General features: G+C 44.1%; 1 protein-coding gene across 2 annotated transcripts in view; it reads right to left on the bottom strand.

The window, feature by feature from the left end:
- MFAP3 (microfibril associated protein 3) overlaps positions 1-22,667 on the bottom strand; it is a 37,732-nt gene that overhangs the window by 3,135 nt on the left and 11,930 nt on the right. Inside the window, exons 3-5 of one of the 2 annotated variants that reach the window (XR_005834846.1) lie at positions 20,110-20,739; positions 15,895-15,980; positions 12,005-12,078 (exon numbers count right to left, since the gene is read on the bottom strand). Coding sequence is in view for 1 of the 2 variants with exons in the window: in XM_008692467.2 (XP_008690689.2) it covers positions 19,946-20,739 (794 nt within the window). In the remaining variant the exon portion in view is untranslated. Of the gene's footprint in view, positions 1-12,004; positions 12,079-15,894; positions 15,981-16,400; positions 20,740-22,667 lie in introns of those variants that run through there. The other variant, XM_008692467.2, reaches the window with a different exon arrangement.

Here is a 22,667-nt window from a genome sequence, read left to right on the forward strand (position 1 = left end):
GGTGAGATCAAAGTTAAAAGCGTGGGCTTGGGAGTCAAAGGACTCCTGCAAGGCCGTCATTTTCTTCGTACACTCGAGGACATTGTTGCTCAGCAGGGGGGAGTAATTTGCCCAAAGTCAGGCAGCCAACCCATGATCATCAATTCCACGAGCCTGAAATGTGGTTCTAATCCAGAAACCCCAGGACCAGCTATGCGTCATCCTGACATTTTCTTTTCCTATTTCTAATCTCTAGGATAAAGGAGGGGAAGACTTGAGAAGAATTGATATTGAGTTGGTAATGAGGCTGATCGCTTGGGGGCACTTGAGACCCAAGGAGGAAGGAGAGCCCAGCCCTCAGAGACCACAAGAGAAGGTAGAAAGTGCACAGGGCTGACCTGCTCTGTCTTTCACTGGTGAACCCGAGCCTTGTACCTGGGCAGGTCTTCCCACCTCTTTGTGTCTCACTGGCCCCCAGTGTAATAAGAAGCAGCGTTTATTGAGTTCATACACAGGGCACAGTGCTTTCCAATACCTTTATCTCATTTTCTCCTTACCACAACCCTGAGATTTTTATCCCTGTGGCACCGATGAGTTACCCGAGGCTCGGAAAGCTCATTTGAATTGCCCGGGGTCACAGAGCTAGAAGTAGTGCTGCTGGGATTTGAGCAATAGCCTGACTGGTTACAAGTTTCTTGAGTGCAAAATACTCCTTAAAGGGGTCCACAAATGAGGGGCATGAGCACGGATGTCCTATAATCCTAGGAACAGAGCTAACGCATGTTGCACTGTCTATGTGCTTGGCACTGTGCAAGACCAGCCCTTCCAAAGAACCCTATGCACTGCGGGCTGACGGTACCCTCTTTCAGCACATTTGGAAACTGATGCTCATAGACTTCAAATAACTTGTCTAAAGTCATTCAGCTACTAAGAAACAGGTTGTGGTTTGAATCCAGGTCAAATTCACTCTCAAACCCATGCTCTTAATAGAGTGTATTGTTCAGCCCAGAACACTTTTTTTTTTTTTTTTTAAGTAGGCTCCACCACCAGCATGGAGCCAACGCGGGGGTTTGAATTCACAACCCTGAGATCAAGATCAGAGCTGAGATCAAGAATTGGATGCTTCATGGACTGAGCCACCCAGGCGCCGCTGGCCCAGAACCCTTTTTAAAATATATATATATATTTTATTTGTTTATTGGAGAGAGTGAAAGAGAGAGAACAAGCGAGCACAAGCAGGGGGAGCAGCAGAGGGAGCGGGAGAAGCAGACTCTCCGCTGAGCAGGAAGCCCGATGTGGGGCTTGATCCCAGGACCCCAGGATCATGACCTGAGTGGAAGGCAGATGCTTAACCGACTGAGCCACCCAGGCGCCCTGGCCCAGAACACTTTTGAGAGGGAAAGTTGCCGTTAATGCCAGACAGAGGCAGACACAGGGACGTGTGGTCATCTCAACTCTTGACGCCTGAGTTCTCCCCACCCCTCAGGACCACCATGAATCATCATGACATGAATCTATGGCAGCTGGCAACACTACCATTTTTATTAACAATTAACAATGACATTGATCTCAGGAAGCATTTTAAGAAAGGGGCAAAGTCCTGTGGAAGTGAGGCATTTGGGATCGGGTCCTTGAGTTCTTTGGGAAGGGGTGAGTTTAATTGCCTCTGGGGCTGAGACAAGAAGCGGTCAACGAGCAGCTGGCACCAACCCCCTAGATCCCTTTGCACTCTGACTGCAGGCGCTGGGTGAGACGGAGAGATGGATTAAAAGAGCAGTCCAAGGAAATGGAGATAAATGACTTCAGATTTGGTACGATAAGAAGACCACGGCATTTCTCAGATCCAGAAAGGCGACCAGACCATTATCAGGCTATTGTTTGAAACCACACATACCTCTAACTCAAGGCTATTATCAGGTGGGGGCAATGCTGGGGAGAATTGTCTGCATCAGAATTCCCAGAATTCTTCCATAAGGGCCTTATCCCTTTGGGTAAAAGTTTCATTCCTCTAGGACACCAGTTTTAAAAATAAACAACCCTAGAACTGTTGGAGTTCATGATCAGTTATACACGGGGCACTTATTACATTACAGGTTTCCTTCTGAATCTGACAGTTGGCTGGGATGCAGGAAAGGTAAGTTGTGGCAGAGAAAAGGGCAGAGGGGAAGCTTCAGGACATGGGTTTTTGCCTGAGGAGGTTAGCTTAGTGTGGGGTTCCTGGCAGCCAGGAGGCATTGGAAAAGGCTTTGGGGCCTAAGTGCTGAGAAGATGGCCCTAGGAGGGCCAAGCCCACCTCTGCTGCCTTGACCATGCCAAGCTCCTGGGCAACCACCCTGCAGAGAATGGTGAGGTCATGGGAGGCAAAGTGGTACAAGGCAAAGAGGCTGGGGAGCCAGGACCCTGGGGTGCTGGGGGGGCTCTTCTCGAGCGAGACTCCAGGCAAGATCATCACCCTGTGGCTCCTCATTGACCAAGCATGAAGCTGGGCTGAAAACAAATTAATCTCTGGGGTCTTTTCCAGCTCTCCTACCAGATGAGGCTCTAGACTGTGTCACTAAGTGAATCTCCTGGTGCCTAAATCAGTGGCTTACAGCTAAAAGGCTCCCGACTGGAGTGTAGGTGTGGCCCAAGCCAGGGGCCTCTCCCCCACACTGTCCCTTTGCCTTCATTGGTGACCGAGGGGGCTTTTCACCTCTCCTAGTCCCATTCCTTGTTTTTGATCTCTGAAGAGGGGGCAGGAAAGAAGGGCCAGCAAGCGGGCAGTGAGCCTGGGAAAAGGCTTCTGGTGGGTTCTACCTCCTAGGGTACCACCTTGGGGGGAGATCAGGAATTGCCTAAGAGAGAGCGGAAGAAAATAGTTGAGATCTTTGACTACCAACTACAGCAAAGATAGAATCTTATCTGGAGATGGCCCAAGGACTGACCACAACGTCTCAGAGACGTGCTGGGTAATGTCAGCTAAGATTTAGCTTCTTGTGCTTTGGGTTTTCGTCATCTTTAATGAAGAATCAGGGGTAGACTATTAATATGAAATGGACATCTCCTCTGACAGGAGCTGGCTCGGTGCTTTCTGTATTATCTCATTTAGTGCTCACACAACCCTCCCAGGGAAATAGTATCTTCATCTTACACAGCAAGAAACAACAGCTTAGAGGAGAGAAATCATTTGCCCAAGTTTATACAGGTCAGAGGTAGAAGAGCTGGGATGCACGCCAGATCTGAGTGACCCTACGGCCAAAGGCTGGGCCCTCACATCCTGCTACTATCTTATGAAGGAGCGGATTTCATGATCCCTCCAGCTCACTCGACGGGTTTTGGTGCAGCAGTAGGGGGAGAGGGCAGGCTACCAGAGTCCCAATCTCATTTATTAGCCTGTTACTTGGAGCAAATTATTTAACCTCTCTGAGCCTTAGCTTCCTTACCTGTGCCGGGGGGATTAGAATAGTCCTGATCTCAGAGATGTGCTGTGAGGACGAAATGAACTTTCATTTCAAGTATGAAATGGGTTTCCAGGCCCATAGCGAAGGCTTCATCCTTTTTAGCCATTATTATAATTCATGTTATTCTTAAATAGTATGCAAACCAAATGGTAGCTCCCCTGACTTCTACAGTTGGGGGGGGGTATATTCTCATAAATCCCTGCTGCTTTCAAGTGTCATTTGTGAAAGCTAAGAAGTCACTCCCACCATCATCCGAAACCCTAACATGGGGCTGGTTCACGAGGAGCTTTTGCGGGATTTCATCAGCATGGCTCACCCATGAGGTGGGGAACACAGATGTGCTGGCTGACCACTCTGTGAAGGTAAGAAGAGTCGCCACAGTTGGAGGTGGGACAGAAGGCCTCTTTTGGTTTTGTGTTTAATTCCCAAGCCCAGAGCTTTCATCTACTATGTCATAGAGAATGAAATGCCTTCCCTTGGACCCTTCAGGTGTTTCTGTACATGGACAGATAGATGGCTACATTAATGAGGAAAGAGGAGAGAGTAGGCCTTGGACACCCCAGATTGAGAAAGGGATGTATTCAAGCTAAGCGCTTCACCTAACCCCTCGGCAATTCTTGGAAATTTGGTTTCTGGACTTGAACTCGGAGTGACTACACCACTCGATCTTATTCCTGGGCTGTGTCTCCTTGCACCAGGCAAAGTCCTTCCCCTCAGCGCTTTGCCAGGAGCTGGTGACTATCAGCCTTCATTGGGGACTTGTGGAAATGCACCTACCCTGATGTGTTCCCTTCCCAAAGCTTCCTGGGTATGGGTTGCAGCTGATCTCCAGGAGCCCCTTGGCTTGGTGTTGGCCACGTGGCTTTAGGAGATAATAACGTTGCGTTGTCCCAGCTGGGTCTACTTGGCTACCCTGCTGCCTGTCTGCTGTTTCCCACTCAGGAATCTGTATTAGAAGGGCCGGCTCTGGGAGGATGGGCGGCTGGGAGCCTTCCTGTCCATTCTGCGACCCAACAGCGGCCTCTTGTGTCCATAAGCAGAACTACAGGCACTACTGTCTGGTTTCCCTCTAAGTTTCTGGGTTTTCTTCAGCCTTTCTGTTCATCTTTGAGACCTACTGTGTGCCAGCCATGGTTCTAGACAGAGTGGACACACTAGTGAACAAAATAAAACCTTTCATTCATTACGCTTTAATGCGTGTGCTGGGGAGGCAGAAAATACACATACATGTATGTGCAGCTAGATGCTAGATGTTCAGAACTGTGGGAAAATTAAGCAGGGAAGAGGGGTCAGGTCGTGACGGGGAGGAGGGTAACTTTTCAATAAGGTGGTCAGAAAAGCCTCACTGATGAGGTGAGCTCTAAGAAGGACCCAAGAGAGATGGTGAGAGGCATCCGGCTGGGTGAGAGGGCAGGAATGAAAGCCCTTGAAGTGAAGGGGCACCCGGCTTGTTTCAGGGGCAAGGAGGCCAGTTGCACTGTGAGAAGAGCAGCAGGTGATGCTGTCTGAGAAGCCGTGGGGCCAGGTGGAGTAAGGCCAGGGTCCCCAGCCTAGCTTCAGTGTCTCGTGGAAGCTGGGTCCACATGCAAATTACTGGGCCCTGCCCCAGACGGGCTGAGCCGGGAACTCTGCGAGTGGTCTGGAGCAGTGTGTGTCCTCACAAGCCCTCCCGCTGAGTCTGCTGCCAGCTGCAGCTGAAAACCACTGATTTGGGGCCTTAGAGGTCATGGCTTTGACAAAGTCAAAAACGTTGACTTTTATTTTGAGATGAGAAACTGTTGGAAGTTTGGGGTGGAGGAGTGCCATGATAGACTCTAATAAAAACATGCTTTGGATTCTGATTTAATGAGTCTGAGATATGGGCTGGGCAATGAAATTTCTAAAACTCTCCAGGTAATTCTAAGGTGAGGCCAAGCATGAGGTCACTGGCTCCTGGCTTGAGAATAGCCCGAAGGGGGTCAAAGGAGCAAGCAGGGAGCTCAGCTGGAAGGCTACTGCTGTAACCAGGTGAGGCATGAAGACAGCTTGGACCGGAGTGGCAGTGGCAGAGGCGGTGAGAAGTGGTCAGATCCTGGATATACCCTGAAGGTAGTACTACCAGGATTTTCTGATGGGTTTGATGTGGGGTGTAAGAGAAAGTGAAAAGTCAGGATGACTCCCAGGTTTTTCCCCTGAGCAGTTGGAATGATGCAGTTTCCATTTGACACCGTGGGGGGAAACTGTGGGAGGGACAGGTCTCCCTAGGCAGGGGAACCAGGAGTTTGATTTTGAACATGTTAAGCTTGACATATCTATTTGAGAACCAAATGGAGATGCTGACTAGGCTCTGGGGAAATGGCCAGGCTGGACGTCCAAGTTCGTGCCTTGTCGGTGATAGATGACATTGAAAGCCATGCGGTTGGATGACACTCAGGGAGGGAATGTAGATAAGAAAAGAGAAGGCTGAGAAAGCCTTAGGGGCACTTTGATGTAGGAAGTAGGAAGAGAACCAAGAGCCAGTGGTGTCCCAGACACCCAAGTGAGAAAGTACTTCAAGAAGAAGAGACTGGTTCACGGTCACAAGCTGATGACCCTGTCATGCAGCATGAAGATTGCTGGACATAGCAGCATCTAGGTCATGGGGGCCACAGTGACTGTGGACAATGTCAGTGGAGGGAGTGGACAAGGGTGAAGGCCTGTTCGTAGAATGGGAGGAGAGGAGCTGGAGACAGAGGATAAATAAGTCTTCTGCAAGATGTTGCTGTAAAGGGAGGATGTTGGAGGAGGACGGGGTCAAGAAACCCCCGCTTTTTAATATAAGAGAAATAACAACATGTTTCTACCTTTGTCAGGAAAGATCTTCCAGCACAGGGAGAAATTAATAGATATTTTAATAACAACAAACCTTAGACACATTTTTATGCTCCTGGCACTGTGTTTAATGTTGTGCACGAATTATTTTCCTACAACATCTCCTCCTCTCCACGATCCTAGGGGAGGGTCTATTATCATCCCCAGTTTATAGACAAGAGAGCTCGAGTGCTGAGGAATGAACTAATGCTCGACGCACAGCCAGGGCAATGGGAGAGCAGAGGTTGCATCTTGGAGTTGTTTCCAGGGCTAGAGCCCTTGACCCCTGCTCTAAAGCCTAGCTGTCAGGCTCCCCGCATGTGGGACACCCTCTAAAGGCTTGAATTTTTGGTGCTCAGCTAAAAGAGATGAAATGACTCAAAACTGTCCCAAAGAAACCAACAGTCAATTAAAAGTCATCACGACAAACGCACTGTTACAAAGTTTCCCAGTTACAACTGAGAGAAGCTTCTGGATATCTTACTCTTTACTCTGTCACCCCCAGCACAGCGTTGCTGTTGCATGGAACTGTCTATTGCCTGGAACATCCTGGGTGTTCAATCTGGCAGTGCTACGCCTGTGGTACCTATCTGCAAGGCACAGTCTCTTTGATTCCATTAAACATTCTCCCTTCCTTTGCTGGAGCCTTGATACTCAGCTCTACTCCCTGTCTCTTCCTCACAGAGGCCCCTCTCTGCATGACCTCTGCAGGCTGCATGACCTGCCCAGCTCAGTGTCTGCTAATGGACACTGCTGTAACAGTCCGTATCCTTGGTAGAAGAAAAGGAAATAGCTGAGTAGTTTCCCCCCAAACTTCATGTCCACCTGGACCTTAGAATGGGACCTTATTTGGAAATGGGTCTTTGCAGGTATAATAGCAAAGTTACAGATGAGTCATACTGGATTGAGGTGGGGGGACAGCCTTTCTCCAGTGGTGGTCATCTTTATAAGAGAAAACAGAGACACAGACAGATCCTCAGGGGAATGCCATGTGAGCATGAAGTCAGAGATTGGACTGCTACAGCTACAAGCCCAGGAACACCAAGGATTGCTGGCCAGACCAGAAGCCTAGAAGAGGCGAGTATGGCCCTGCTGACACCGTGATTTCAGACTTCTAGCTTCCGAAACTGTGAGGGAGTATATCCCTTTTGTGTTAAAACCGCCACATTCGAGGCCGTTTATTCTGGGAGCCAAGGAAACGAACACAGTGCCCACTGGGCAGAACGTGGTAGTACGCTTGTGAGGTAATGCAGGTCAGGCAGCTTAGTTTAAAGATGTGGAAGGTAAAGTCCAAGAAGGGCAAGAGGTTTCTCCGAGATCACATGGCTCTCTCATTTCAGGCCTCGTATCTGTTTGGTTCACATTGTACCCTCTATAACCTGGAACCCTGCCTGGTACCTAACAGGGTACAAATTTTTTTTTGTTGAATGAACAAATGATTATCTGGCTCAGGGTTCCTTCAAATCATGTTCTCATGACTTGCCAAGTTTGAAACTAACACTGCTTTTTCCAAATTGGCAATTCCTTTTCTCCCAGTGTTCAGATTAACACCTACCCACGATGGATTGATTTTTGCTGTTGAAAATGTCAAGGCTTCTTGGAGAACTAGCCAGAGAAAATTTCTAATACTGAGGCATAATGCTTTGTAGGTTTTCCTTTACTACCTAAAAAGGACTTTTCCTGTCCCGCCAGACATTCCTCTTAAATAAAGGGCTGAGTATCCCGAAAACAATGCCACCTAAAATTTCCTAAAATTGTGCCAACCCATTGACTCTAGTTACATTTAGCCTCAGGCCTTGGGGATAAATTCGCAAGGATAAAGGCAACATGACTGAGAGCCACCATCTATCAGGTAAATCTAGGGTGTCGGAGATTTGTTAAGGACTTTGCTATGTTATCACCTATCTTCGCAATAAAGATTAATGATACCTTTCAAGGTATTGATTGTACCTATGTTGTCCAATAAGATAGCCACTCCATGGAAGGAGCTATTTTCGGAGGCCTGACATTAGCGGGGACAAGCTTATGGCTTTACGAACATATTGGAGGATGCTGTGCTGGGTTTTAAAACTTCTAAGAACTTATTTTACAGATAAATCCCTTAAGTGTGCAAAGATATATGTCCAGAGATATTTGTTACAGAAATGTTTTTAAAAGCAAGAGATTGGAAACATCTAAAATGCCCATCAACAAGAGTTGGTTGAAGGGTACATTCCATTAATGGAATGCCAGAAAGCCACTCAAAAGAATGAGGCAAATCGATTGCTATTCCTACAGGAAAATGTTCAAGATATAGGGTCTGAATAGTTCCATTTGTGTATGGTTCTATTTGGGTGAAAACAAACAAACAAACAAACAAACAAACAAACAAACACAATGATAGAAGATCCATATAGGAAGGAAGGTAGGAAAGGAGAGTATAATCTTATTTGTGTAAACTGAAGACAATTATGTAGAATGTACTTAGGGAGGAAGGGAGAACATTCCTGGAAGAATGTATAAGTCACTGCTAATATATAGGGAGTATAACCAGGAAGCAGGGTGTGGGAAACAAAGAAGAAATTGTTTTTTTTTAACCTAAAAACCTTCTATACTGTTCATATTTTAAAATAATATGCATGTATTAAACTTATCATTTAAAACCCACTTATTTAAAAATAATAAGAAAAATAGAGGGTGTGTGACTCGTTATTAACACCCTTGGGGGCTGCAAAGAGAGCACAAAGAAATCATGCAAGCATATTTCTGCACGGATGCTCAGAAATGAAGACAGCGTTGGCTCTTAGCAGAATTTATACTGCTACATGCAAGCTCAGGTTAATAACATGCTCAGAATAGATAGACCAGGGATAGCAGCATTGAACACATGCAAAACAGAGTTGGCCAAGCTGTTAGAGGAAAGATATTCCAGAGCACAAATGTGGGACAGATGGATGGTGCAAGATGCTTCCCAAAATGTTACTAAGTCTCAAAAGAATACGGAAAAATATAATATGTAGTTCTTAGTTCATAAGGGGTCTCTTTTTTTCCTGAAGGAAACATTCACTTCCAAATTCTTTCTCCTGTTTTATTGGGCTGATGTGTTAGCCATCGGCTGGTACGCTGTATGATTACAGAGCGATCTTAATATTTACTGACTGCTCTCTCTGTGCCCGCTGTTTGGCACTCACAACTGTCAAGTGAGGTCGGGTTTCGCAGATAGGTAAAGCGGTGTTCAAAGAAGTAACTTAAGATTACTCATTGAGTAGGTGGGAGAGACCCCTTTGAGCCTCCTGCCTGCTAAGCTGGGTGCCTCTCAGCATTGCCGAGAGTGGAGGGCCCCGTAGGCGCCTTATTCTGAGGAGAGGAAGCTGAGGTCCAGAGGGGAAGAGACCTCCCCAAGGCCAGGCAGGCCTCTGTTCCCAGTGCCTGTTCATCCGGCCTACAAACTTCTCCTTAGAGCAGAGGGTCCAGACAATGTCGGACTGAATTAAACTGGGCTCTTAACATGAACACTATTGTAACAGGCCTCCAGTAATGAGGTTCCTTTCTGAAACCTGCACTTTCCAAACCTGAATATCCACTTCTCGATTTTTGCGCTGCGTCTGTGACCCTGAACGCCACCTGTCAATTCCATAGTTTGTGGAAGGTGGATTACTGTGGCACACCTCTTTTAATCTCGTCTGAGCCAAAAATATGTGTGAAAGCACAAATGGGTTTAGTGGGTGCTTAATTTTCTTATAATACACATTTTGAGGTATAATGCTGACTGTGTTAACTCCTCTCTTTAAAAGCACGTAAGTTGTTTTTAGAATGAAGACTCAAATTCCTAGCCCGGCCCTTGGGGAGGCGGGGTCTACAATCTGGCCCCTCTGACTCTGTGGCACTATCAGAAGCCATGCTGGTCTTCTTTCGTCTGCTCAAATGCACCTTGGCTTTCACACTTCACAGCCCCTACACACGCCTCCCATCTTCCCGGGAACACTCTCCCCCTGAACTACTTGTTAGTAAGAATCAGCTTAAAGGCCATTTCTTTGGGGAGGCCTTTCCCAAGTACCAGGGGAGGCCTTTGAGATTCTTATCATACTTGTACTTGCTTGTTCGCTGTCATCTTCCCCAGCAGATTGTGGGCTCCAGGAAGCCAGGGGCCACATTTCTCTTGCTTATCACTCTGGGTAGAGTTCTCAGTCACCAGTCTGCTGGTGCTAATTGCCCTACTTGTTGATTAAATCAGTGAGAGAAGAGAGAAAAACCCTGGCAATACACACAAGAGATCTCAGAAAGCATAATAGTTCTACGTTTCTGTGATTTCAGAGTATAACACTATTTGATACCCAAATATAATAATATAAGCTTATAATGATGTCCCCAAGTTAGTGACAAAAAGGGCTCTGTTTGGTGTGCTGTCAGAGAAAGTGGCACTGAAATTCATTTGAAAACTATTTCCATTAAAACAGTCAAATTGAAAAAAGTCTACTTATAATGGGAACATTAACTATCTGAAAAAACAAAACACTTAGCAAAATACCTATTGATGCCAGATAAACAAAGTATTACTCTACTTTGAATTAATGTAAGCTGTATTTATGAATTTTTATATTACGAATGGGTACATTTCATTTTCCCCCATCTTACGCAGTCCCCAGGAGGTTCACGGTAATAAAACAAATGAATTTCTTTCTCCATTAGGCTGTCATTGCCACTTTCAAATGGCTCCTTGCCCATGCACTCCAATATTTTTCTCGTAATAAGTGGTAAAGCCCTCAGCCTTCTCATTATCTTAACCGCAGCCTTTGTGTTTCAGGAGAGACAAGTAGTATAATACCTTCAACCTACATCAGGGAAGGAGGTAAGTTGAGGCAAAGATGCTAAATGATTTACATTCACACAATTGTTCAGTATTCACTCATCCATCTTTATCAATGATGCAACAAATATTTAGTGACTGCCAATTTGGTGTCAAGCTCTATTTTAGTTCCTAGAAATATAATAGGAAATAAGATAGATTAGGTCCCTGTTTTCATGTAACTGATCCCCTAGCTGGGGGAAATTGCTGATTGACAAGCAAACAAGCACATAAAAAATTAATATAAAATAGTGCTGTAGACTAAATGTTTATATTCCCATAAATTCATATGTTAAAACCCACCCCTTAGTGTGATGCTATTAGAAGGCATAGCTTTTGGGAAGTGATTAGGTCATGAGTGCGAAGCCCACATGAATGGAATTAGTACCCTTATAAGAGAGGCCCCAGAGAGCTCTGTCACCCCTTTCCAAAGCTTGTGAGGACACAGTGAGAAGACAGCCATCTGTGAGCCAGGAAGCAGGTTCTCACCGGACACCCAGTCTGTTGGCACCTTGATCTCAGACTTCCCAGCCTCCCGGTGAGAAGTAAATGCGTGTTGTTTAATCCGCCCAGTCTGTGGTATCCTGTCCTAGCAGCCCAAATGGACTAAGGCAGGCAGTGACCAACACTGTGATGATAATAAAAGAGAGTTATGTAACCCCAACTCTAACTTCAGCCCTGGGTGCACCTCCCGTGCTGTGGTCAGGGAGGCCTCTCTGAAATGGGGACAAATGAGCTGAGATCTGCACACCAGGAAGAAGCCAGTGAAGGGCCCATGTCAGGGAAGATCACTCTAGGCGACTGGAACGAGACAGAGGTTTTGAGGTGGGAGCAAGCTTGCTGTGTTTGAGGAACAGCATGGAGGTCAGGATGACGTAATGAGTGAGTTGGAGTAGTAGGTGCTGAGCTCAGACACACAGGAAGGACCTACCTCGTACAGGGCCTGTGGGCCATGGGAAAGACTTTGGGTTTTCTTCTACGATTTTCTTCTAATGATGGGAAACACTGTGGAATATAAGCAGAGGATGACATGATGTGATTTATGCTTTTGAAAGTTCATTCTGGTTGTAGTGTGGAGAATGGATGACCTGGGGAGAAGAGTGGAAGCAGCTTGCTCAGAGGGGCCTCAAGCAGCACAGGCAAGAGGTGATGGTGTCTTGGACTGGGATGGAGTAAATGGAAGTAGAGAGTAGCGGGTGGATGAGATACATAGTTTTTGAAGTGAGACAGTAGAACTTGCTGATCTATTGGATATGAAAAGTAAGGCAAATCGAGTCAAGGATGACACAGGTTTTTGGCTTGAGCAAATGAGGGGATGGTAGTGCCATTTGCTCAGAGAAGATGGTGGGGGTAGAAACTGATGTATTCTTTTGTTCTCAGGGCAGGGAATCAAAAATTCTGTTGTGGGTGTATTAATTTTGAGATGCCTTTTAGAGATGCCTGGCCAAGTGGAGATGCCAAGTAGGGAGGTGTTAGATCCACGAGTCTAGAAGGGAGCATTTAGAGCCAAAAATATCCATTTGGGAGTTACCAGTGTGAAAATGGCTTTAAAACTTTGAAAGTGGGTGATGCCACCAAAGAAGAGAGTGCTGTTGGAGAAGGGGCAGGCACCTCCCCCCCCAAGCCCTTATCCCTAAGTCCCAAACTGACCAATGGTCATGGTCATATACCATAACACAAGTTTCACCCCTCGCATTGCATTAAATTAAACAAACATTTACTGTCTTTTCTATATGAAAGGTGTTACCCTAGGGGCCACAGAGATAGGTGACTAATACACGATGCCATCTCTCAACCTGCTCACAAACTGGCAAGGAAAGAATATAATATAAAAGGAAGGATATGTTAGTGTATTTCTAAGGGAGTGGAAGGGTCCTCAAATGATAAACTTGGGGAGATAAATTAGTGAAGAAATTGGATTTGTTTTCTGCTTCCATCATAGGACACCATCAAAGTTTCCTGAGTTCCATGATCAGATTAACCCACGTCCTTCCCATCCGTGACTTCTTCAAAGTATTGCCCATCCTCTGCTACCACTGACTTTTCATCTTTAGCTCTTCTGCATTTATTATCTAGTGCTAATCCACTTAGCACTTGAAGATGCACTGTCTCTTTCAGGTGGTTTACTGTAGAAACATCTTACCTTTTCCATGGATCTATAAATTCCTTCTAAGTGGGATCCATGACTTAAATCCATAGTTTCTTGCTCAGGGATAGGAACATAATAAGTCCTCAAGAAGAGCCTATTGCTTCAAGTGTCCCTTCTTTAGGGAATTCTTTTCTGATCTCTGATTAGATCAGGCATCTTTGTTCTAGGCTCTCCCTGAATCGTTTTTTGCACACCTCTGTTTTTAATTATATACCCTCTGTGTAACTATTTGAATAGGCTCTGTCTTCCCCCAGGCTCTAAGTTCCCAAGAGCAGAGATCACCTCTGATTTTGCTTGTGATAGTTTGTGTGCAACAAACATTTGTTGAAAAATTGAATAGGCATGGCCTGTGGTGCTCAAGGGGTCAAGGGGCTCGAGCGGAGTAGCCTCAGGCGTGGTTCAACTGTCTGCCGGCTGCTTGTGAAAGAGCAAAGAAATTCACACAGCAAAACTACTGCACAGAGGGGGTTTCTACTGATGAACGTCCCTTCTGCTTAGGGACAAACTATTTCCCAGGGGGTGGCTCTTCTATCGGGAGGAGGCCCCTCGAAGGCTGATTTATCATCACTCAGGGCACTTGAGTCCTCCCTTTCGCACAGCGGAGCAGGAGGCAAAGCGGAGTTCCCGACTGCCAGGAAGAACAAGCACGCTGGTGGGAGCCACAGATCTTCCAGGCAGATGGAGCGACATATGCATATTTACATATATATTTCCTAATCAATAGGTTCCAGTGAAAACATGAAAACTCAAGAACATGATTGGAATTCAAGGAACTCTGAAGGAGTTTAATTCCTTAAAGAAGATTAGCACAATTGTTTCTTTAGCTGCAGATGACTTCAGGACAAAATAGTGCCATCGAATGATCAAACTTTCCTCCCTAAATCTGTAAATCTCCTCTTCCAAATTAGGTACTTCTAGCATTTCTTCATTAAAAAAATGCATTTCTGGGGCCAGCCAAAACAAACTTTGACAACTTTTAACCATATTTCTGGCCCCTGCCTGCTTCTCCCTCTCACCTCACCAGCCACACATGCCTATTTCTTCTTTCTCTAACAGGCCAACCTTGTCCCCTAGGAGCTTTGTCATTGCTTGTTCCTTTGCCTGGAGCACCTCTTCCTCTAACCTTTGAATGTCTGGACCCTCATCAGTTCGGTCTCAGCCCAATGCCTTCTTTGGAGAGGGTTCTCTGGCCCTGATTAAAGATACCACCCGCCCATCACTACCACTGCAGAGTCCCTGGCCACTGGAAGCACCTGGCACGTAGCAGGTGGTCATTCAACATCTGTTAATGAATAAGCAGATTAAGATAAGACAATTATGCCCCAGCAGTATCCTATAACCTACCTGTCTGCTATTTGAGATCTTTGACACATGAGATCCATGTGTATTGGAGACAACATAAGTGATGGCTTCAAGATTTAGACTAGGATTTATTGCTTCTGATTCTTGCTTTGCTTGCAACTTTATCCACTACAGAACCCTATTTTGCTCCTGTTAATTCATGTGAATATGACCTTGTTGCACATTACCAGTTGCCTGCAACTTCCACTCTATCCTTCCTTCCTTCATAATAGAACCTTTTAAGGCAGTGTGTCCAGTTAAAAAATACACATAGTCCTCTCCCCAGGCTTTCTTACAGTGACAACAGGTACCATGTCATCCAGCTCTGGCAGCTGAGTGACAGAAGTCAGGTGAGGCTTCAGGAAAGCTATCTTCTTGATAAAAAGGTAGACTCAGGTGCTATGTGTCTTTGCCCTTTGCCCTTCTACCCTTCTCCCTGCCTGGAATGCAGACATGATGCTGAAGGTGCAGTTGTCTGTGTAGCGGGTGTTATCAGCGTTCCACCCGTGATCCCCCGACACTCACCATTCCTGTATTCAACACAGGCTTCCCTCCTGAAAGCTCCTGACTCTGAGGGCTTTTGCGGGTTATAGGATCATGCGAGCCTATGTGTGGCAGGTTGAAAGTGCCAGGGTTAGTGAACTTGGGGGCAGCCCTCAATGACAGATGGGAGTTGGCGCATGAATATCTGAGCTCCTTGGCCTTCAGGTGGGACGTCTGAGGCATGAGCTACATATACTGGGAGCAGAGCTCCCTGAGGTCCCCAGTGGGACTGCACAGCAGTTGCCCAAAGCAGTAACCCACTCATTAATGTACCCTGGATTTGGCTTCCTTTTCCCTGTCTCACTTCCCTACTCTCCTATCTCCTTGGGATCACCTTCCAAATAAACTAGTTACAGATGAATCCTTGTCTCAGGCACTCCTAGGGGAACCCAAGTTAGGGCATTTGTGACCATGTGGATGAAAGCCACGTCTTAAGGGTGGAGAGGAATCTAGAAGCAGCCTGAGTACTTAATGCTGGATTGAGCCCTGCACTAGCCTGGGACTGGCTTCCCCTGTACTTATTATTTGAGAAAAATAAACGTCTTATTTGGGTAAGCCACCACAATTGGTTTTCTATGGCATGCAGCCAAATGCAACTATAACTGAGGTCTGGAGGAATTTGTAGTTGACCCCAAACACAAACAGTCATGGCCACTAACAAAGCTGACACTCTGAATGCACCATTATTGGCCCCTTACCCTCTATGGCATGTTAGAGCTAGCACAGTGTTTGCTGATATGTTGCTTTATTTAATGCCCATATTAATTTTGTGAGGTAGGTATCGTCACCTCCAGTCTGAAGTCCAAAGAGGCCAAGTCACATTGTTACACGGCTAGTGGTGGAATCGGGACTCCAAGTCCAGTGATCTTTTGCCCTAGGGAGATAGAAACTAGGTTTTCATTCTAAGAATGAAAGATCTGTGGTATTTAGGTGATGAACTGTACCGTTACCTATTCCCTTTGCCTGTCTCCCGAGCTCCTGTGCTTTTCCATCATCACGCTTCAGTCTTACGGGACTGCAGGCATTTGCTTGTACCACAGGTACCCCTCCCACACGCCAAATCTCGTCAGACTTTATATACTAATTGCATTTTCCAAAACACATGCTAAATCCTCTTTAGGCCTTGCCAGGAATCCTTTACCTCAGAAGGGAAAAGCTGCTGCCCTTAGGTCTGCTAACTACATCCTCATGGTAACCGTGGGCAAGACATCCATCTCAGTATGGCCCACAGCACCAAAAACATATAGATGCTCATTAAATATTTGTAAAATTAAAATGCATAGCCATGGAAGAATCCAAGTTGAATTCAAATTTACTCCTGTTTAAAATCGTTAACATCAAATTCCATCACACATAAAAATGTGTACTCAATAGAAGATTTCAGACAAATGAAATATAGTCCACTCAACATTTAATAAATATATTCAAGCATGACTTTAAAAGAAAGGACAAAATCATAATGCAAGTATTCATTAAAATGGTGATCATTTAAGCGTCATCTGAACCATACCAAATAACACTCACTTTTATGAAATGTGCTGAGAACTTAGGAGTTTATGTATAAAGCTGAGCATTTTCAAAATTCCCGGCCTAGATGAGACAAGATTGTGTTCTCTTACCGGTGACTCAGGACATATGATATGCTTGTGTTATAAGTGCTGGTGTGTGGAGTCAAGGCTAGCACCAAGGCCGGCTGTGCTCTGGAAAACAAGCATGCCATGCTCCCATGCCACTCTGGGACCCGGGAGAGTCTGATCCAGGGTGAAACTACATGCAGGGGGTGGAGAGGAATGCACCGAGGGGTTCACAGGGGCTCGAGGACCGAACAGAAAGCAGCGTGCTTTGACTTCAAAATGCATGTTAAGTGAGGCGAAGAAGCCAGGAACCTTCTCAAAACTGTTCCAGATCAGCAACTCCTAAGGTAATTATGTCAAGGTAGTTGGGAGAAATACAAATGCTCACTGGTCCTGAATCAAGAATTTAACGATCAGAACAGATGCGACTTCGAGGACAGGCTTATCAAACTACCTAAAACTCAAGTTGGATATCAGCTCAAAAGATGCCTGTCCTGGTTTCAGCTGGCAAGGAATCTATAAAAATGTTTACATATCTCTTTTTGTAAATTTATTTCACAAAGCCACCATTTCACTTCTTTTCATAAGGACTATAAGGTTCATTAAGTCACAATACAAAATTTATAAATGAGATAACAGGACTATTTAAACACATTTGCTGAGTAAAGGCATTTTTACTAACTATAAAATCCAGTGAAACAAAAGATTAATTACACCACAGTTATTGTCAAAAGACTTTTAGACTGTAGTTTAAGTTCAAAAGGTGAAGGATTTTACAAAAACATAACATGAGACTATTAATTATATATGAAGAGTATTTGATTAGATACAGAAAATAATAATGTGTGGTTTTCTTCCTCTTAGAAACTAGCTTAAGAAAGTAACACCAACTCCAATTAAATTTTGACTACTGCATTTCTTTATCACTGGCACCATAATCTGGAATATTCAAAGTAATCCATTCAGTTATTTTGGCCACCAAATTAAGTCACCAGTATGTTTCTAAAGTAATTTAACCAGGACACACTGGAGTATACAGTATTGTGTAAACTTACAGATTTTTTTCATTAGTTCTTATATTTTTCCAAAGTCCCATTTCCCAGGACTCTGACCGTTAAAAATGTCTACCTGAAGGTTCCAAACACTCATGTCCATTGTGAGAACATGTGGGATAAATCCATTTTCTTTAATGTGAGAAGTTACATTCTAAGAAATGACCCCAAACTCCCTACACTGGGATAGGTCTGGAGGTACTATCTAAAGATCTGAGGTATGGTCAGGGAACAGACCTCAGAGAAGAGATTTTTAGCATTTTCAATTTTTTAAGAGAAACAGCCTGGGAGGGGAAAAAGTGTTCTATAATCTAGGGTATGGTGAACAGCCCTTGCTCTCATAGCCAACTGTATGAAAACATTATTCCTTAAAGACATGCAGGTCTAGGAGCCAAGGCAAGCTTTGGTTAAAAGACTGGTAGCTTTTGTTTGGCTCTGGAGGTTTCCATGGAAACAGCCTGAGAGACAGAAAAGGCAGCATTATCATCTTTATCCGTAATGCCATCTGATAAAACTGCACACTGATTCATTCATGCTATCCAGAAGAGATGTATTACTTGCGATAAGCCTGGACAAAGGGAGGTGTGAGCTCTATCTGGTTATGCTATTTCCTTGCCTTCCTCCATTTGAAACCTTAAATTAAAATCCTGATAAAGCCTCTTCTGAACATTTCCCTCAGGAACCTCTAGTTCAAGTAATGCTTCAATAATCAGAAGCCAAATGAGGAAACATGAAGCACCAAATGGAGCTCCACTGCCAAGTTCTTAAAAATCGTATGACACCAAGCTTCCTGTAGCTGAAGACATTATTCTGAAGAGTATTTACAATTCTATTATATATCAGGCTCAGTCAGGCAAGAAATACTGTCTCAAGTGTTCATTATACACAGTTCAATCAGGTGGCATCATCCATAATTTTTCTCCCTCTTTAAATCTAGATTATTTGTGTGTGTATATATATCTGCGTACTGCTGCCTATACCTATGCCTACATATTTAATATATTCACATATACCACACATCATTATCTAATCTTATTTCAGGTTAGTGCTTTCAAGAAAGACCATAAAAGCAGCCCTAGCTCAGAATTCTATATCTGAAGTGCACAAAAATAAAAACCTCAACAATAAAATATAAACAAAATAAACCAGATAGGGAGGCATGCAGCCTTTAGCACCATATTAACGATCAAGGAGGGCAAGAGTGTTGACAGAAGTCTAATGAGGAACCTCCCGGAATGGGATCCCAAACACAGAACCCTCTTACAGAGTCCAGTACTTTCAAAAAGGGAAAGCCTGAGAAATTCTATTAACAGAAATGTCAAAAATCCATGATTTACCAGAGATAGATAGATGATTTAACATTGTTTCTTATTCTAGAAGCACTGAAGACATTATTCCTTAAGAACAAATTGCTCACTTTTGGAGATCAGCTGGGAAATCACTGCCAGCTCAATGAACTAAATGATACTTCAGTAAGTTAAAAAGACATGATGTATCCCCCAAAAGGACCAATTTACTCATGGAAAGTAGTTTATTAATGAGCAGTTAGCGCCCTGATATCTGTATAACAATACAGACATTGGCTACACTAAAGAGACCCAACCTAGCACATATAATTGCACACTCCACATGGCAAAACATCTGAAAAACACCCATACTTCTATGCACTATGGCATTGGTGTGGGAATCTAAATCACAAAATAAAGTCTCAGCTTGATCCTTTCCATAACAAGGGACTTAAAGTCTAGGGAAGGGTTTACTTCAAGATGTGCTGATGATTCTGGTGGTTTAAAGGGGACAGGTAAGATATTACAGGGCTAGAAATGACTTTAGATATCATCTAATGCAAATCCCTCATCTTACTGGTGGGAAAACTGAGGCCCCAGGATAAGTGTCAGCCCTAACCACTGGAAGAACCATGACGAGAAGAGAAGCCATGGAACTCTGAGTGTGGTACTTTATCCATTATGTTTATCTCTCAAGCTCCTTTAAGTCTTAGCATGTGTCATTTAATCAAGCTTGAGGAAAATGACTGAGAAATATCAGATAGGAAAAACACTGAATTTTTACAAAGATTTTGGCAATAATTCACATTCTGATGTGCTTAATATTAACAAGGGGAACCCCCCCCAGTTATCTTTTGGTAAAAATGTTATTTCCTGCATGAAACAGGTTCCTTTTGCGAGAGCTGTTTGTGTAGGTACTGGCATAGCTCACAACTGACGGCTTTCGTATGACCCATCTTTGGAGTAAGAGTTTGATTCGGCAGATCCCATATCATCAGATGGGCTGAAATGACTGCTGTCTTGAGAATCTGTATCAATACTTTTGGTTTCTGACTGAAGGTGGACAGAAACCTGAACTGCTATCTCCTGACCTTGTTCATTCAGAGAACCGTCATCTGAATCTCCTCCCGGTGAATTACTCCGGCCCATCTCCGGGTTAATGACATAGATGCCACCTTGAGCATTCAAGGCAGGTCTCTCTTTAATTCTTTCTCCCATGTCATCAGGGTCGTCCACTCGCACAGCCTCAAACATCTCCTCAACAAAGGCCCGACAGTTTAGAATAAGGGGCGGAAGAGGGACGCTTCTTGCCAACTCTTCGATGTAACGAGCAAACTCCATGGTCTTAAACTGTGTGACCTTGGCGAGCTCCAGAGTCTTGGCTGAGGTGATGATGGGGATGCGCTTTGCGATCTCAAAGGCCTTCTGAAGCTTCTCTGCGCCTTCAGTTCTGAAGAACTCATTGATCGCCTTCTCGGTCTTACGAAGATGGCTGCTCATCATGCACAGCCGTGTGACGTTCAAGATGAGGGTGATCGTAAAGGCGATCAGGCAAACAATCATGTAGTAGACACTCATGTCTCCCGACGTGAAGATAACACGCAGGGTGACAGAGTAGGAGGCACGAATTGGAGAGGTGACGAAACATGTATAAAGCCCTCGGTCATCAAAGACTACACTGGTGATATTCAGGAAGTTATCAGAAACCAACCATTTTCCACCTGATAACCCAACAGAAATAAAAACATTAAGGCATAAAGAATAGTATTACTGAATAAGCCAACTGCCTTGCCATAAATATGCCACCTCTTCATGACAGTGCTTTACCTCAACTCATCTCTTTTGTTCTGCTACTTGTTTAAATCATGTAAGAAAGGGCAGACTTTTCTGTCCAGAGTAGGAATTTAAACAGCATGGAAGTTCAAAAGGGAATCAAGATCTTCCTTCCTGATGTGAATGATACCGCAGCTACATTTCGTGGCTAGACATAACAAGCCCTTCAGGGAGACGGGTCTGTCTATACAATGCTAAGTGACCAATCCCCCCCCAAAAAAATTATGTGTGTGTGTACACCACAATCTCTAACCTATACATTTTCATATACTAGAAGGAAGCGCCTCAGAAATACCAAACAATGGTATTTCTGGGGTAATGCGTTGAGTGATCTACATTTTCTTCTTTTTATTTAACTGTATTTGTTTACTTTTGATAACAAGAGACAAAAATTAAAAATGAAAACAAAAACCAAACCCCCCTACCAATTTAGTGCATTGTTCAACTATTAACTGGCTAATCTGCACATTTGTTTTGTTTTGTTACAAAAGGTTTGTTGATGATATCTTGATTTTCTGGCAAGAGTGACTGGAGCACAAGCCAAAAGACAGGTGTCACAAGTCAGGGTAAACGAACTGCTTGGCAAAGAGAATAAAGTTGCCCTTAAGATGCCTGAAGGACCTTTGGGTTCTGTTTTAAACCTAAGACATGCTGCCTGTCTTCCATATACGAAGGCATCTTCATTTAGGGAACATGAACACAAAAGCATCTAAGAATATGAAAAGCAAAGCCTACGGACTACCCACCTTAATTCAACACCCTTTCGTAACTGGGCTCTGCCCACACAATTCTGTTTGTGGTCAATTCTCAGTGTATCCTGTACTTTAACTACAAAAGCCATTCAAAGATGGGATGGGCAGGCTAACCTGGGGTGTAGACGTGAGTCCTAATGACTAGAGGTGCTGTCCTGGAGGAGGCTTGGGGACTGCTTGTTAAGCACCAACTGAGCACCTAATCTTAAGATCTCGAAGTTGAAATCTTCAAGATTTCTTTTATCCCTGAGATTCTACGGTTCCAGATTATTTTAGTGGTACATCAATTAGTAAGCACTCTGGATTATGCCCATTTTTATTGTCATCAAAATTTGTCTAAATTCTATGGTTATATTTAAGAGCCATCACTTCACAAATGTAAAAAAAAAGATTAAAATATATAGCTATGGAATATATTCATTATTCCACAAGCTTCTGTTCTATGAATTTGGAGCTATGAAAAGGCTATCCTAGGAATCCAAAGTATGGAAGTACATACACTCAATTCATCAACCACTGTACTACGACCACAATGTAAACTCTCTAGCTTACTTGCTGATAATAGCTCAAGATTTATGAACCTTATACTAGACTGACAGGCTCTTTAAACTCCTCTCACTGGAGATTCATAAAATTTAATACAGTTTTGCAGAGCTGCTACTGAAAGCATCAATGATAGATGTTAGTGGTTTTCAAAGTAAAGGCAAAAAGGAAAATGAAACTGCCATTTCACTTGTTGGTCTCATCCTAACCTAAGCTTTGTTGATGTGGTCAGTCTGCAATGATCACACCTACTCAATAATTCAAACCTCAGATGTGTTTGGTCAGGATCCTAGAGCCCAAAGGAAATAAGAGTCTAGATCATTGCGTCCAAATATGAAACCCCACATCAGGTTCAAAATATACATTCTAGGCACTACTCTAGAGATCCTGACTCAAAAGCTTCCTTAAGAAGCTGATTACAAATATTCTGTTTTTTCTAACAATTTAAACTCTTCAATCTCCTGGTGGCCAATTACTCAGTTTATACAAAGTTAAAATGTTTAGCGTGTACTTTAGAAGAA

Source organism: Ursus maritimus, unplaced genomic scaffold, assembly GCF_017311325.1.
Source record: "Ursus maritimus isolate PB19 unplaced genomic scaffold, ASM1731132v1 scaffold_15, whole genome shotgun sequence".
Lineage (NCBI taxonomy): Eukaryota > Metazoa > Chordata > Mammalia > Carnivora > Ursidae > Ursus > Ursus maritimus.